Source organism: Myotis lucifugus, unplaced genomic scaffold (assembly GCF_000147115.1).
Source record: "Myotis lucifugus unplaced genomic scaffold, Myoluc2.0 scaffold_212, whole genome shotgun sequence".
Lineage (NCBI taxonomy): Eukaryota > Metazoa > Chordata > Mammalia > Chiroptera > Vespertilionidae > Myotis > Myotis lucifugus.
Window position 1 is genome coordinate 923,573 of NW_005871260.1, and position 18,403 is coordinate 941,975.

Genomic DNA, 18,403 nt, shown 5'->3' on the forward strand with positions numbered 1-18,403 from the left:
TTGACCAGAATCAAACCCAGGACCCTTCTGTTATGTGGGCCAAGGCTCTATCCACTGAGCCAAACTGGCCAGGGCTATTTTATTTATTTTTGAAGATGTTGAAAAATGTATTTTTAGAGAGAGTGGAAGGAAAGGGGAGAGAAACATGTGAAAGCTGAAGATCATGGATTGACTGCTTCCTGCATGCTCCCCGCGGGGACCCTGACGGGGAATCGAACCAACCACCTTTCCGCACGGGAGGACGCCCAACCAACTGAGCCGGTCGCCAGGGCATTTACTGATCTTAGTCGCTCGGCTTTATTTGCTGCAGTGACAAACACGTAAGCATCAGACAAAACAAGCCAACCACAAGTGCCCAAGATTCGGGCCCCATGTAAGTGAAACTCCTGCAGGACTAACGGCGGTAGGAAGGATCAGCCCCTCTTCCCAGCCCGGGCTCAGCGGGAAACGGGGGGCCCGAAGCGCTGCAGGGTGCGCACCCCCAGGGAAAGCTGGCTGAGGAAGCTGACCACGGAGGCCCGTAGGAGGCGAGGGTCTTCGGCCGCCCAGCTGACCGCCAGGACGCTGCCGCGCACCGCGAGCTCCCGCCCAACCGCCCCTCCGCGAGGCTCCGAGTCTGGGGCCAGGGGCCCGCGGGCGATGTCTGCCTCCGAGGAGGACGGGAAAGGCACCCGGAGGGAGAATGTATGCGGCCGATTTCCGGGCGCTCGGGCCGCGAGGACAGCGTCTCCGCCCCGCCCCGCCGTGCGCTGGGGTCGCGCAAAGCTCCGAGCTCCGCCGGCTGCAGCGCCCGCTCCGCGCGGGCTGCCATCTCGGCCCCCACGAGGCTCCGGTGAGGCCCGCGTCTGCAGCCCACATGCCGCGTCTGCCGCTCGCGTGTCCGACGAGCTCCGCCTTCGACCCCGCCCCCGAGCCGGATCCCACCACCGCGCTCTCCACGACCAATGAGGAGCTGCGGTTCGTTCAGAAGCTCCGCCCCTTCGCGCCGACCCCGCCCCTCGGGCTTGCGCCACCGCCAGGGGTGTGGTGGCTTCCTTCCAGCTCTGGGGGCCTCATTCTAAAGAGAATACGGTATATCCTCTTTGAAGTACTTCATAATCTCAGAGCAAACTCTGCTAAGTGGAGGATACTTTTAATTCTATTTTTTTGTATTTTCGAAGGAGAAACAATTTTAGCCCACATATTTTTTCTTGGACTCAGTTTACCTTTCTTTGATATGTAGTTTTGTAAGACAAACTCATCAAGAAAGTTGTGTTTTTTTATGTTTATTTAAAACATTTCACCAAATTTAAATGTTGTAAAAGCGTAGGCTTCTTGAGTAAACCACTCCATTCGGGAACAGCATGCCTGTTTATCCAATTAAAATAGGAGTTCCATCAAAAGATTTTTCCCAAGTGGAGATATTTCAAATGTAATGCAGCGGGTCTCAACCTGTGGGTCGAGACCCCTTTGGGGGTCAAACGACCCTTTCACAGGGGTCGCCTAAATACATCCTGCATATCAGATATTTACATTACGATTCATAACAGTAGCAACATTACAGTTATGAAGTAGCAACGAAAATAATTTTATGGTTGGGTGTCACCACAACATGAACTGTATTAAAGGGTTGTGGTATTAGGAAGGTTGAGAACCACTGAATTATAGAATTTCAAAATTCTGTATATCATTTTTTAAACTATTGTTGTTACATTTGTTCACTTCCTTGCTTTCATAGGGACATATTTCATTGCTTCTCTGTTTATAAACTTTATTCAATAACCTTAATTCCCTGAAACTTTTCACAAGCTGAAGCTTTTTGGTCCTCCATTTGTTGAATGCCCTGATTAAAGATTCCAATACTTTTTAATAAAATGCAACCAAATATAGAGAATTTGTTTACCAAAAAAGTTTTTCTACAATGAGATCCCACCTCACACCTATCATAATGGCTATCTATATATATAAAAGCCCAGTGACTGGAACGGCAGAATGACCAGAATGACTGGTGGCTATGACGTGCACTGTGGCAGCCAATGAGTCTGATCTGGGCCCTGATCACCACTCCTACCAGCTAGCCTGGCTGGATAGACCCCCATCAGGGCGGGCCGGCCGGACCCCACCCGGGCACAAATTTGTGCACTGGGCCTCTATTTATCAATAAATCCACAAACAATAAGTGTTGGCAAGGATGTGGAGAAAAGGGAATTCCAGTGTGCTGTTGATGGGAATGCAGATTGATGCAACCACTATGGAAAACAGTGTGGAGGTTCCTAAAAAATTAAAAATGAAGCTGCCTTATGACCCAGTGATTCCACTTCTGCTAATTTCCCTGAAGAAACCCAAAACATTAATTCAAAAGAATATATGTACCCCTATGTTCATTACGCCGTTATTTACAATAGTCAAGATATGGAAGCCACCCAAGTGCCCATCAATAGATGAGTGGGCAAAAAAGCTGTGCCTTTCCCCATCCCTTTCCCCAGGCGAGGTTTTCTTGCCTTCTCTCTCCTAAGCTCCAAGGACCCTTCTTTTTCTTCTGTAACTTGTTTCCTGAGCCTGTTTCTTCTACTGCTCACTTCTACCTCTGTGACTTTCTAAAGAAACTTTCTATTACAGTTTGAAAACAACAACAACAACAACAACAACAACAACAACAACAAGAAAGCTATGGTGCTTCACAATGGAATACTACCCAGCCATAAAAAAGAAGGAGACCTTACCTTATGTGACATCATGGACGGACCCAAAGGATATTACACTAAGTGAAATAAGCCAAAGACGAATACCATATGATTTTTCTTATATGTGGAATCTAAAGAACAGAATAAACAAAAGAGAAACAAACTCATAGGTGCGGAGAACAGACCCATGGTTTTCGGGGGTGGGGGGGTGGGGAAGGATTTGAGGAGGGCTGTATGAAAAAGGTGAAGGGTTAAGGAGTACAAATTGGCATTTACAGAATAGTAATGGAGATGTAGATTACAGGATAGGGAATACAGTCAATAATACCATGATAACTAGGTAGGGGGCCAGGTGGGTACTTGAAGCAGCAGGGGGAGCACTCTGTAAAGTACACGATTTTCTAACCACTTTGCTGTACTCCTGAAACTAATACAGAATAATATTGAATGTAAATTGTAATTTGAAAATTTAAAAAAGTCTAATACCAATGTCGGTTGCTTAGGTTGATTTAAAAAGTAATTTATTTAAAGAATTAAGCATTTTTTTATACAGTATTGTTTTTTTTAAAATATATTTTTATTGATTTCAAAGAGGAAGGGAGAGGGAGAGAGAGATAGAAACATCAATTATGGGAGGGGGGTTCTCTCTTCCCGCGACCAGCGCAGTGAGAGAGAACGTGGAGGTTGATGAAAATCTTGTGTAGAACGCGATGAGGTTTAAGGAAAATGAATAAAACAAGACTGAGACAGAAAGAGAGGAAAGCTGGGACCGGGTGTGGTGTCTGCCCTCTGATGGAGGGACAGAACGACGGCTAACACGGAAAGTAAAGTTTAATAAATACTTGAATGACAGGAAGTTACATCACATCTGAGTGGGCCTTGAGTTCCTGGTGACATCATGAGATCCATTCCCTTAACACTGGGTGGGAAGGTCAAACTGAGTGGCGTCCCAGTCTCTTGACCAGGCCCGCCCTTAGGGCATGGCTCTGCCTTCGCTCTGAGTTTCAGCCGACATATTTAAAGATGCCAGAGTGTTTACTAGTGGCCCTTAACAATCAATGATGAGAGAGAATCATTGATTGGCTGCTTCCTGCATGCCCCCCACTGGGGATCGAGCCCGAAACCCGGGCATGTGCCCTTGACGGAACCAGGGATCCTTCAGTCTGCAGCTTGATGCTCTATCTAACGAGCCAAACTGGTCAGGGGAAGAATTAGGCATTTTAAAAGTCCAATTGATAATAGGCAGCAAAGAGAAACACAGTGTTTTGCTGAAATACTGTTTTTATCTAGCAGCAGCTTTATTGCAACAATTTTCTAGTTCAGATATTTTGATTATGTACCTATATAAAAGATGTGAAAATCACTCTCTTTTGATTAGCAGATTATTAAACCTTATTTTGGACAGGTTTAAATATTGTGTATGAATTGCATATGCCCCATGGATTTCTTTTTATTATTATTATTATTCTTTTTTTTATTGCTAAAAGTATTACAAAGGGTATTACATATGTGTCCTTTCCCCCCCCCCCCCTTGACAGTCCCCTGGCCTGCCTCCCCTACCCCCCAGTGTCTTATGTCCATTGGTTATGCTTATATGCATGCATACAAGTCCTTTGGTTGATCTCTTACCCACCTCCCTCCTGCCCCCCAACCCTCCCCGGCCTTCCCGCTGCAGTTTGACAATCTGTTTGAGGCAGCTCTGCCTCTGTATCTATTATTGTTCAAAAGTTTATAATGGTCTCTATTATCCATGAATGAGTGAGATCATGTGGTATTTTTCCTTCATTGACTGGCTTATTTCACTTAGCATAATGCTCTCCAGTTCCATCCATGCTGTTGCAAATGGTAAGAGTTCCTTCTTTTTTACAGCAGCATAGTATTCCATCGTGTAGATGTACCACAGTTTTCTAATCCATTCGTCTACTGATGGGCACTTAGGCTGTTTCCAGATCTTAGCTATGGTGAATTGTGCTGCTATGAACATATGGGTGCATATATCCTTTCTGATTGGTGTTTCTGGTTTCTTGGGATATATTCCTAGAAGTGGAACCACAGGGTCAAATGGGAGTTCCATTTTTAGTTTTTTGAGGAAACTCCATACTGTCTTCCATAGTGGCTGCACCAGTCTGCATTCCCACCAGCAGTGCACGAGTGTTCCTTTTTCTCCACATCCTCTCCAGCACTTGTCGTTTGTTGATTTGTTGATGATAGCCAGTCTGACAGGTGTAAGATGGTACCTCATTGTTGTTTTGATTTGTATCTCTCTGATGATTAGTGACTTTGAGCATGTTTTCATGTGTCTCTTGGCTTTCTGAATGTCCTCTTTTGAAAGGTGTCTTTTTAGGTCCTTTGCCCATTTTTTGATTGGATTGTTTATCTTCCTTTTGTTAAGTTGTATGAGTTCCCTATAAATTTTGGAGATTAGGCCCTTATCAGATATGATATTGGCAAGTATGTTTTCCCACGCAGTGGGTTTTCTCGTTGTTTTGTTGATGGTTTCTTTTGCTGTGCAGAAGCTTTTTATTTTGATGTAGTCCCATTTGTTCATTTTCTCTTTAGTTTCAAGTGCCCTGGATTTCTTAATTTAGTAAATATTGACTTTAGATTTTTGGCCTCCAGAACTGTCAGAGAATAAATTTCGGTTGTCTTAGGTCACCAACTTTGTGGTAATTTGTTACAGCAGCCCCAGGAAACAAATACATATACCTTTACAACAGTACTTATCACATGTAACTATAGGGTCTCCTGCACTACACCATGCACTTCTTAATGACAGCTTATTTGTCTTTATAGTTCTAGCTTTCAGCAAAGTGCTTGGAATAGACGTTCAATTTTTGGTTGAATGCGTAAATGGTGTTAATGCTTTAGGTTTTCATTTTTTATAGTGTAAGGACTTGGAAAAGTATAAATATATACTTGAATAAGTATAAATCTATTACATTAAATTAAAATTAATGCAAGTCGCAAGCCTCTGTTTTTACTGGATAATGGAAAACTCCGTCTTTCCAATTCAAGTTTCTGCTCTGATTTAAGACTCCGTCTCTTTCAGAATTCTCTGCCCTTTCCCTCAGAGGTACCTCAGGTGGCCCAAGTTCTTAGAGGATTGCTATAGACATTATGTCTGTGTCTCCACAACATTCCTATGTTGAAATCTAATTCTCGAGGTGATGGTGTTAGGAGGTGAGGGTCTGTGGGAGGTGATTAGACTATGAGGATGGAACCCTCATGAGTGGGATTAATGTGCTTATAGAAGAGACACCAGAGGGCTCGTCCACCCCTCTACCTTGAGTGGACACAGTGAGAAGCCCATCTTAGGAAACACGTCCTCACTAGACACTGAATCTGTTGGCACCTTGGTCTTGGACTTCGCAGCCTCCAGAACTGTGAGAAATAAATTGCTGCTGATTACAAGCTACCTGGTTTATGCCATTTTGTATAGTAGTTCTGTGGCCTGACCAGTGCCTGCAGAGGTGTGGCTCTCTCTACCTGACCCTCGGGCTTCAGTCCTTACAGCCATTACTTCCCTTGAGTTCATTGTGATTCTGCTGAGGCATCAGATTGTTACACACACGCCCTTCACTCTGCATCCCCGGCGGCTGCTGGCTGGTTCTCAGCCACCCTGCACACTTCTCAGGAAACTTGGGGATGCAGACTGGGACTTGGTGGGACCTCCCCGGGCCCAACAACTAGCCCATGTATCTTCTTCATCGATTGCTTCCAGATAAACGCGGCTTCTCCATAAGATTTGTACCATCATGGACAATACTCTGAGAAGCTGGGCACTGTTCCTTCTCCGCTGGGACCTCCCCCTAACTTTCCTGAGGTTTTTACGAAGTTTCTATAGTCTTGCTGCCCCCTTGCTCCCAGGAATCAGTTTGTGGCCTGGAGGGTCAGGCCTTTACTCGGGGATCTTCCAGTTTACGGAAGCTGGTCACTGCCTCTCTGAGCCTCCCCTTTTTAATTCTCTAGTTAAACTCTTATTTTACTTGAGGATTAATATGGCAACTCATATCGTTAGAGGCGCCTTTTATTGACATGAGTCAGTGGGAGAGGACTGCCCCAACCTTGATCCTTGTCTTCTCATATAAATGAGTTTATAGGAGAGACCTAGATTGTGTTGTGTAAAGCCAATTTATTAAAGCAATTAAAGCACACACCTTTATTAAAGAAGCAGGGCAAGCAAACCATTCATTTGGCTTATGAAGTGCAAGCTGGCTCTCCACTAATCTTAGGAGCAAGTTGGGTGGAGGTCCGAGGCGTTATATACCCTTCTGTCTTTAGGTTTCAAAATTCCTTTGCTGAATATTTTGGTATTGATTAATTTTTAAGGTCTTTTTTACTTGCTGTGGCCTTCCCAGAATTCACGAGAAGCACCTAGCAGCTTTATCTTGCCAAACCTTGAGACTGTTGGCTTTATTGATTAGGGAGCAAAACTGTCCTTTTTTCCTTTCTCCTTTCCCCTCCCTTTCTGCCTTCTTTCCTTAGGGAGGCTTTTAACCATTTGCTCTCAAGTGTCCTTGGCCTGGGAAGATAATGGTTTGCTATTTGCAAGCTGGCTGCATATTGTCCACACTGTTTGGTCTTGTTTTAACTTTTTTTGTGTGTGTGTCTCAGTTTCCCCATTCCTCCTGCCCTGGAATTCTCTAACAATATCATCACACTGTGAGTCTATTGTAAAGGGTGTCCCAAAATTCATGCAAGAAGTAATTTTGATAGAAAACACAGGTTTATAATTAAAAATTGTAAATTTTTTATTGATTCATAAAGTATACAGTATAGGGTTATGTATGGAATAGGACATCGGGTAAATGGCCTCCACGGCTTTGCTGGCACATACGCAAAGCCGTGGTCTTCATTGGTCTTCATTGTCCCTGCTCCTGGGCCATAATTGGTACTTGGTAATGCTTATCAAATTGAAGGGATTGAAATAAAAGGGCAACAGATATTAGAATCTGATTCAATAAACCAAGTAAAATTAGGCTTTTATTTAATTTTTTTGTTGTTGTTAATGCTCACGCAAAATTCAAATCTTGCGTGAATTTTGGGACACCCTTTACAAAGTCTGTGCTCCAGGTCCACCAGGATTTGGCTTCTGATCCTTAAGGCCCAGATTTTCAGAAATAAACAGAACGAGACAAAAAATTAACTCCTTTCCTTCTAAAAAAACAAAACAAAAAGCCAAATTATTTCTCAATTTCCTGCCTTTGAGAATTGGAAGCCACGCCTTTTGCAACTAAGGGCAGTACATACAAAACTCCAGCTACCGCTTGAGTGGTGGCTGTGGGAACGCTCGTGGTGAAAAGAGGAAATGGAAAAATATACAATTCGATAATAAACTATTACATCATTATTCTAATTGGCAAAAGTATCAGACCAAGGTCAGGGAAAGTAAAACAATTACTTGGAGACTTAAAAGAGAAGGGTTTTCTGAAAGAAGATATTTAAACAAAGTATTAGTGATGAATCGACAGAAATGGACATTCTGCTCTTTATAAATTTCAAGTCTCTGTAGATCATCAAAATTGATAAAAGAAGTAAGCTGGTACTTCATAATCTAGACTATTGAGATCATACATAATATTGGAAACTACATATCAAGTCCTTATTCTAACCAGCCTGGTATTATTTCTGACAGTGAACCAAACACATTATTTGAGAGATGGCGTTTCCTTCTGTTACATAGTCTTTAGAAGTTAAGGGATCTGTCTGAATATCATCTTCCCTGGACATAGTAAAGGTGCCTTCAAAGAATCAGTGAGGAACTTTAAATATGAAGTGACTAATTTCTACCTTAGAAACAGAACTCCCTTTATAACAAAGATGACTATAGGAGACAAACTAATGAAGCTTATGCTTTTAGTGAATTGAGTTGGGAGAAGAGGGAAAGTTCTGATGTCCATGCGGAGGCCACGACTTAAAAACTCAGATTCCTACAATACCTGAGTGTCAGCTGCACACTTGGCAAAGTGCTATGTGACTACATATGAGAGGGTACTGGCCACAGAAGGACATGTTAGGTAGGGAAAGAGTCTCAAGGTCTGGGCAGTTCTAAATGTTATTTCTTACAAAATGTTTAAAATGTAGCGTAGTATTCTGTGGATGCAGCTATAAATAGGATGAGCTGACGGGAACTCAACCAGATGAAAGTTGCCGAAGGCAAAGAAGAAATCAACATGTAATTGACCAAATAGTGTATATAAGCAATGGCTAAGCCTCCCTTCTGGGAGGCAGCGCTTTGGATATGAATCCCCTGTCTCCTTTACTTGCTGCAAGTAAATAAAACTGCCTTGCAACAACCATGTCTCCTTTTTGAACAGAGCACCCCAAGTGGCGAACCCCTTGAGTTCAGGAACATACAGGTGGCCTACTTAGTCACTGCTGGACTCAGAGAGAGTCAGCGGTACTCCAGGGAGGCTTGGGAAAGCTGAGGAGGGGTGACCTGCTTCATGTAAAGGTTCATTCTTGTGGGTCTAAAACATGGGCTGAGGGGGAGAGGGGCTCTCTAGAACAGCCGAGAGATGACACGAGGGGGAGGGAGGAAGTCAGTGGGCATGTCTTTTTGCCCGTCTGAACTGGCCAGGAAGCCACTGTCCTGGCTGTCCACAGTGCTGCGTCCTACCAGAAAGCAACCCCATTTTTTTTTAAAATGATGCCTGTCACTTTTATTTATTTATTTTTTTTAAAGGGGAGAATGATGATTTTTATTTTTTTTATTTTTTAAAATATATTTTATTGGTTTTTTACAGAGAGGAAGGGAGAGGGATAGAGAGTTAGAAACATCGATGAGAGAGAAACATCCATCAGCTGCCTCCTGCACACTCCCTACTGGGGATGTGCCCGCAACCAAGGTACATACCCTTGACCGGAATTGAACCTGGGATCCTTGAGTCCGCAGGCTGACACTCTATCTATCCACTGAGCCAAACTGGTTAGGGCAAGCAACCCCATTCTTAACATCTCAATCAATGGTCATCCTTCTGGCAGACATTTGCAGAGACCTGGCTATATTTTTGACTCAACTCTGAGTACTGGGGTAGACAGTCAGACTCTTAAATCATTTCCTAGAATGAACCTATAGCTTGTGGGAAGGGAAAACAATTTTACTAACTTGTGATGGTGCTGTGATGGAGGTATGTATAGGGTCTGTATGAGCACAAAGGTGAGGGTCTCCAGATTGCCTGGAGGAGACAAGAGAAGGCAACTCCTGGGCTGAAGCTTTAAGGACAAGCAGGTCAAAGGGAAGGTATTTGAAGTAGAAGCAAGAGCTCATATGAAGCATGGGGACCCAAGGGAGCCTGGCATATTTAAGAAAACTTGCAAGTAGTTCTGTGTGCTGGAAGTTGAGTTTGTGGTGGGAGAGTGGAAGAAGAGAAATTGCCCAAAACCAACTCATTAAAGACTGGTGACATCTATAGGGAAAAGATCAATGCCAATTTAGATACGTTTTTGAAAACTTTTAAAATGAAGTGTATGAAGGTGGCCAGCCCCTTGGTTTATTTTGGTGTAATCTCACTGACCGGTTAGAGCACCATTTTGATGAGAGTCTTTAGGAAGTTGAAAAATAATTGCTGAATTGATCATCTCAAAACCTTGTCTATCTCGGTCAAGTGTCAGGCTACATGGATTTATCATTAAACATAAACAACCCAGTGTTCAGCTGAGAATTCTTGGGAACTTTTAGGTCCATGCTTTCCTCCCCTTGATTCCTCTTCCTCCCTCACCCTGGAATCTTGGTTGCTTTGATGTTCCAGCAGTTTTGGACACCTTCCTGCTTATCTTCTAGTTCAAGAATTTGGTTGTGGGCCACCGAAACATTTCAATTTCATGGATATTTGTAAAACTGAACTTCTGACCCCAAATGTGGGTTCCGGGGGAGGTTGGGATGCTGCAATTCTGTTGTTGATGTCATTGTGTGGGCAGAGTTCCTATCTCAAGAAGCTTGGCAGTAACGAACGTTATTTCTCCTCTTGGCCCTCAAGCTTGGGAGAGTTCCCATGTGACTGGCTTTAGCAAGTAACTCTGTCATGTTACATGAGATACTTTGTCAAGAGTAACATTTTTTTTAAATTGGGCCACCATGCGCTTCCTTTCAGTTTATGGGTAGATGGGGAAGCCAGTTTCAGACACTAGAGTCAACCTTTTGGGAATAGGAGTTATATCTTTTTAAAAAGTAGTTTCTCACACTGTTTTTATAAAGTAGGCCCTCAAGAAAAGCTTTATTAAAAACAACAACAGAAAGCCTGACATATTCAATGCTGTGTTCAAACCGGCCATCTTCCAAAATAGCAGCAAGCCACGTCACCACCAGCAAATCACTTCATCAGTTATAAAAGAAAGGTGGCATCGCGCTCTGAAATCCTAAACCCGTGTTCCATGTTCTGTGTTTTATGAATAAGCATAATGGGTATTCAGACAGGAATCAGCCACCCCTGGCTACTCCAGGACGTTGGTGAGGTGTATAAGCTACAAATGTCCCCAAGAGTCAGGACGGGATGGGGGCCAAATCTTTAGAAAGAACAGATGGTCAAATTGTCCCTGGTGGGAGTTGACCGTAGAGTCCATGCCCCTCCACTCATGAATACAGTTTGTGCTTTGGGACTGAGAGTGGTTGGACTAAAATAATTTGTACTCTAGAGTTTTATGATTCCCACCGCCCCCCCCCCCCCACACACACACACATACACACACACTCATTGCATGAGGATATTCATGGAAAATATATAATGATCAAGGTTAAAGTGTGCTTGAAAGTAATATTTTAAGGCATTCCACTATGATCCTTTGGCTTTTTATAAACAAAACTTTGAGACGTGAAGATGGATGAGATCTTGTGCAGAGAATGTCAAACATTCCACTTCACTGGGCTGTGTTTCTGCCATATGTGTAAACAACTCCACCACAGGATAGCCTGGAAAGGAGTTAATCTGGAAGACAGTCCTGTTAATAATCTTTTCAAATCCTTAGAACTCTTTTGCCAAATTCTGAGACTAAAAAAAGCAGAGATAAGGATGACTACATTCAAAGCCGGGTAGGGAAAAGATTCTTTTAGCACAGGGGTGGGCAAACTTTTTGACTCGAGGGCCACAATGGGTTCTTAAACTGGACCGGAGGGCCGGAACAAAAGCATGGATGGAGTGTTTGTGTGAACTAATATAAATTCAAAGTAAACCATCATTACATAGGGTACGGTCTTTTTTTTTTTTTTTTTTTTTAGTTTTATTCATTTCAAACGGGCGGATCCCAGCCCGCGGGCCGTAGTTTGCCCACAGCTGTTTTAGCATCTCTGTGCTGCTGCAGTACCACTGACACTGCAAAACGGGATCTCATATCTCTTTACTCATGAGAAGAACTCAGACCTCCTCTGGGGACTGGCAACTGGAGAGGCTCATTACTCAGAGGTTTGATGTTATCTCTTGCTCTCAAATAACTGACGCTGGAGTTCTGAACATTTGCCTTTTAGCTTTCTGGGTTGCCCAACATTATGTTAATTCATCTGGAATGTGATGCAAGCGTGTATCTTCAGTGACTGCAGTATTGACTTTTCTTGAGAACTGGAAGAAAATGATCCTCACTGAAAGCTGAAACCCCAGCATCCTTTTTTTGTGTTCTTGGTCTTTGCTTCCAGGAGATGGCGATAGAACATCGTAAATATCAAATTACAATCTGCGAGAGTTTTGCCCCTGGAGGCCTCCCATTTTAGAGCCTAAGGCCAGCATGGGATTTGAGCCACATGTGAGCTATTTCATTGCAACATTTAACTTCAATGTCATATGTAAAGAGAGGACAGAAATACATTCAGCTCAGCTGCTTACTTCTTTTTCCACATGCCTTCCCATTTTCTGAGTTTGTGTGTGCTTTTTTAATCCTCACCTGAGGATATGTTTTTTTAAAATTGATTGAGAGAGAGAGAGAGAGAGAGAGAGAGAGAGAGAAACATCGATTGGTTGCCTCCTGTACACTCTCTAGGGATTGAACCTGCAACCTAGGCAAGTACCCTGATCAGGAATTGAACCCACAACCCTGTGGTGTATGAGACAACCCTCCAACCACCTGAGCCACCCAGCTAGGGCTCTGAGTTTATGTTTTGAAGTGAGGACACAAATTGGATGGCCTCCAGGTGAAAGGTGTGGGGGTTTTACTAGCTCTGTTGTGGGTGGGGCTTTTGAACCTAGAATGCCAGAACCAATCGGGCAGCAATGCTGTTTTCTAGAAATATAAAGATATCTCAGACTGTACTAGAAACTAATTTTTAAAACACTCCCTGGTAGTCTTCACTCTTATGTTCAGCATTTTGATGAGCATTCTTTGAGTTGGTATTTGGCAGTCCTCCCTCGCCTGCTTAGGAGAAGGGCAAGTACAAGAAACAAACGGATATTTGCCAAAGAACAATTTCAGACGGCCTTGGTTGTACCCACCTTATCCATCTACCAGTTACCTTCCGGTTTCCTTATTAGGAGGGAGGAGTTATCCCCAGTTCTATTATAAATTGCTGCCAGTCTAAAATTAGCTACTTTTCAGGGTGATCTAAATGTGAAAATATTCATTTTTTTGATTACCTTGGAGATTTTACTAAAATAAAAAGTTCCTGATTTAGCAAAAACAAGTCCAAGCGAAATTGGAGTAGGTATGAAAAGGGAACTAAAAAGTAGAAAAGAGAAAGGCTAATTCCGGGCCAGTACTTGGTGTTTTACACCAAAGGAGGCTTTAACATGGACTGATTCATTTTAGAGTCTGTATGTGTTATGCCCAGATTTCAAAATCCCCCAAGACAGACCACTAGGGAGCTGAGTCCGATGCAAAAGCATAGAGCCTTTTATTCAAGCCCGGGACTTGGTCCCTTTGCCTCCTCTACCGACGCAGCGATAGGGTGCGAGAGGGCCCCGAGTTCCAAGAGAACAAAGAATTTATAGGGCTTGGGAAGTTGGGGGGTGGGGGCACACTCTGACCACTGATTTGGCCTATTCCGGTTGGTTGAGTGAGGGCTGGGGGCTAGTGACCAAGGGCAGGGTGCAGCTAGGGTCTGGTTACACAAAGACAGGGGGGTGGCTAGCATACTCTTGGCCTTGGGCTAGTTTCCCCCACTTTCCCATTGGCCAAGATAAGGGCAGGCTGAGTAACTGATACATTCTGCGGCTTTTTCTTGGAAGAGGGGTTAAGGACACAGCTATCAGTCCTGTTCTGTCCTTTCATATGGATGATCAACAAGTGCTCATTTTTTTCCTTTTTATTGAACTCATTGGGGTGACATTGGTTAACAAAATTATACAGGCTTCAGGTGTACAATTCCTTAAATTAAATTAAATTAAATTAAATTAAATTAATTCATTTTTGAGCTTGTACTACATGCAGGGTCCTGTGTCAGGTAGTAGGAATGTAAACCTAATGGGGTTTGGGTAGCCAGTATCAAGGAGGCATAGTGCTGCTGTCTCAAGATGTTTGCTGCCTCGTAGGTGGAGACAGATGTTGTGTCCTCACACATTTTGACTTGCTGAGCAGTGATATGTGTGGACCTGTAACAGCTGCATTTCCAGTTCCAATAGTTGGACAGTCCATGTATTCATTGAAACCTGTTTGTGGCACTACTCTCCATTTCTAGATGTTGGGTGGACAGTGGTGGACAGAACAGACACTGGTATCTCATTGAGCTGGGAGAAAAATGAGATGCAGACAGACAAGAAAAAAATTCCAAATTTAATAAATACTAGGACAGAAGTGCTATGAGAAAGAACCGGGAATCTGATTAACCTGAGGGAGTGTATTCATTTTCTAATGCTGCTGTAAAAAGTACCACAAACTGAGAGGCTTAAACAACAGTTCTGGAGCTTGAAGTCTGAGATACGTTGTCCGCTGGCTTGGTTCCTTCTGAGGGCTGCGAGGAAGAGTCTGTCCCGGCCTCCCTGTAGCTTCAGCCTCCCTTGTAGCTGCTGGGGGGTTGCTGGCAATCGGTGGTGTGCTTGCCTGGGAGAAGCATCACCCTGACCTCTGCCTTCGTCCTCACATGGCTTTCTCCCCGTGTGCGTGTCTCTGTGTCCAAATGTCCCCTTTTGCTGAAGGACCCACCCTACTCCAATATGACTTTATCTCAACTCATTATATTTGCAACGATCCCATTTCCAGATAAGGTCACATTCTGAGGTCCTGGAGGTCAGAACATCCACATGTGAATTGGGCAGAGCTGGGGGGAATGACACAAAGTTCAACCCTCCACAGGGGTCGGCAGGGAAGAGCCCTCTGAGGAAGGGAGGAAAAGGAGACCTTTTGGGGGCAGACGTTTCTCCTGGGACTTTCCCATCATGCCACGTAAACAGCTGCCCAGCCCCGTGTGGAGCCGACCCTGTCACTCCCTGCAGCTTGAGCTGGGAGTAGAGTCAGGGAACTCCCATGGGTTGTGCCTGGGCGTCTGGCCGCTCATCTGATGCCACATTTAAAAGCAGAGATTAGATCTCCCACACCAGAGACGGGGCAGAAGGCTTTTTTATTGTCTGGGCTTTGACGTTAATGTGACGCGTGCTTTAGCTGCGTCTCCCCAATAACAGGGCAGAGAATGGAAATCTGGTTAGTGTGACAGGCTTATGCAATCATCTGTCAGGTCACAGCTGCATGGTCATTTTAGGAACTGAAGAAATCATCATCCTGGTTGTCATTCATTTATTTGACCAGTGCTGTCTGCCAGCACTGGGCTAGCCAGTGGCCATACAACAGGTGATATGAAAAATATTTAACCACCTGTGATGGCAGGGCGCTGACCCAAACCGGCAACATCTATAAACAGCTGGGACAGCCACCCTGGTACAAACGCACTGGATACCAGCCCGGAGCACAATAGTCAACAACTGTCTGAGGTCTCATGAAGCTGGCAGCCGGCCAAAAGAAATGTGATGCCAAAAGAAATGTGATACGCACCCGTGTAATTTAAAATTTTCTAATAGGCACATGAAAGAGGAAAAAGAAAGTGATGAAATTAATTTTAATAATATATTTTATTTACCCCAGTGCATGTAAACTGTTATTTCAACATATAAGCAATATATAAATTATCTATGCAGTATGTTACATTCTTTTTAAATACTCAGTTTTCAAAATCTGGTATGTATTTTTCCTATTAGTTATAGAAGAAATGGGCTTAGGAAACAAGCTATAGAGGCAAAGAAAGGGGCCTTAGAGCTTAGCAGTGAGGAAGGTAAAGGTGACTTGTCTGGGAGGGCGGGGATGGGGAAGGGGAAGGGAAAGGCGGGGGGCATGTTCCTGAGAGGGAGAGCACCTCAAAATCTGGTATGTAATTTCATCACTTATAGCACATCTGAATTTAGACAAGTCAGATTTTAAGTGCTCAGTAGGCACATGTGGTATTGGCTGCCATATTGAGCCGCACAGGCCTGGAAGACGGGTGGAGAACAGAGGTCTAGCTCTCACTTTCTTAGAAGGAGACCTAAAGAAGAATAAATGTCTTTTGAGGGCACAAAGATGCACTTGAGGGAGCATGCAGTGGGAGTGATATGTTAAAGTCTTAAATGATTATGTTTTTTACTCCTCTTTCCCCCCAGCTTAAAATTATGTTTTCCTGCAGCCTTTCTGTCAGTATGACTCCCAGGAAAGTGATGAGAATAAATAATACTTTGGGGAGAAGCAAATAATGTGGGGCAAGTCCTTGCCAAAAAGGACAAAGGAGTAAAGGAAAATTCTTCTGATTCGAGAAAGAGAAAGATAGGCAGGAGGTAGGGAGAGAGGAAGGCGGAGAATAAGATGCCAGTGTCCTTGCTTCGTCCTACTCTCTTAGGATTGGACCACGATGAGGAGGGAGCTATGGGGACATCTGTGTAAGCGTTAAGAAACGTTGTGAAAATAGTGATCCACTCTCATGAGCATAGCATAGGGGAGGCTGCAAGCTTTCAGACATCCTGTATTTAAATTGGCACAATATCCAAAAAGGAGAAGGGGCAATAAATTGGAATGGGTGTGGGTGTAATGGGGTAGAGAGAGAGAGAGAGAGAGAGGGAGAACGAGCAGGTGCTTTGAGACTGTGAAGAACCATAGTCTGAAGGAGATCCCAGGGTCACTGTGTACCCTGGTAAAGGGTCCTGGAAATGCTCAAAGGCCAGAGACCCAACAGAAGCTTGGGATCAGAAAAAATAAGTGCAGAATTTGAGGACCTGTTAATTGGAGGCAAATGGTTGGAATCACAGACTGTACAGATGTCAGCTCAATGCCCATTAAGGCCAGAAGGGACACAAGGGACCTCAAAGGACATTGTGGAGGATTAGACAAGACCACCCATTCTCCAGGCATCAGCAACAACTGAGAGAACATGCAAATAGCCAATGTTAAAGTGCGTTTGCATTGGTCAAGGCCCAGTCAAGGAAAAAGAACCATGACAGGTAGAGGGTATTTATTATTGTCACTGGTTAGAGAAGTGTTGGAAGAATTAAAAAGGGGGGAAGGTGAGATAACCCTGAAATTAACCAAGGCAGGAAGCCACCACCTCTCCTAGGCTTCACTAGGCATTCAACCCAACTACTCAGTACTTCTCTAAGCACTGGTGGGCACGTGGCAAGGAAAAGAGATTGGAGATATTTGAGAGTAAAGGAGTTTGATAAAAAGAAGAGAGAGTGAATGTAAGGTTTGGCCTAATTAAGTCAGGTGTGGCAATAGCAACCAGTGGCAACACTTTGGGAACAGCCGCCAAGCAGGTGTGGTCTTGGAGCTGCCTCAGCTTGCTTAGTCCTGGGGTGGCCCTGGCCACCTGAGGTGCTGCTTCACCCCAGGAGCTGGGGACTCTGGCTCAGAGCTCTCCCTGTGTTGAGTGTGAAGGAGAACCAGCTGTGTTTATTCGCATGTCTAGGAGATCAAGCTCCCTGGGAGGCCATTCTTGCCATCAAACTGTGTAGGCGGTCTGGCATCAGGATTTCTGGAGGTGCTGTTGATGCTGCCAATTCTCATTCCTCCAAAACACTTTTTCCCAGAGGGTATCAGTGAGGCCCTAATTGAGGCAGCGTGTGACGAGGCTTTGAGGAAAAGTTCTCACTGAGTTCAAAGGAGTCAATGCTTACTTTCTAGGAGTGATATTTCAAGAAGACCTGGTTCTGTTTTCCCCCGTTATCCCACCTAACTTCATCTGAAGGGAAAATGAGTCTGAGCGAAGGTCTTCTGGGACTTTTTGGAGAAATTTTCCATCATTTTATTTTCTGCTTCGCACTCTAAGAATTAAAAGAGAAAATCATTGACAAGAGAAGTAAAAGGAAGGAACAGTTTTTTACACGGCAGCATCACTGGAAAGGGACCGGCACTGAAGCGGGTCTGCCCTCGCACAGCCTGGAATGTGTGGGTTCTTGACTTTGTGCAAGAAAGATTTCATGATACAAGTCCAGGTGATTTTGAGAGTGTGTGCACAAAAGCTGGGGACAGTGAAACAAAGGAAGGGCTTACGACAGAAGAGGCAAGATCATAGCAACAGGAGTGAGCCTCGGGTGAAGCTGCCTTGGCCCCTTAGAAAGAAAGTCACAGAGGCAGAGAAGTGAGCCAGCTGGGCTGCATGGACTCAGCAAACAAGTTACAGAGGCAAAAGTGGGGGCCCCTGGAGACAGGTTCAGAGGGTTAGCCAAGGACAAGTTGCCGCTGGTCCTAGTTGCAAGTCTCCTGCAAACCCTTAGACCTTAGAAGAAAGAAAGCAAAGACAGGCATCTGAGGAGAGAAGGCACAGGCATGCTTACGGGAGAGCATGTACAGGTTCCTTTGTCTTCAGG

At 44.2% G+C, this 18,403-nt stretch overlaps 1 protein-coding gene across 1 annotated transcript in view; it reads right to left on the minus strand.

The window, feature by feature from the left end:
- Positions 1–394: 394 nt before the first annotated feature.
- The window catches only part of LOC102419324 (phosphatidylinositol 3-kinase regulatory subunit beta-like), a 50,301-nt gene continuing 32,292 nt past the window's right edge, over positions 395–18,403 (minus strand). Inside the window, 1 exon segment of the mRNA XM_014463593.1 lies at positions 395–1,057. Coding sequence (XP_014319079.1) covers positions 395–1,057 — 663 coding nt within the window.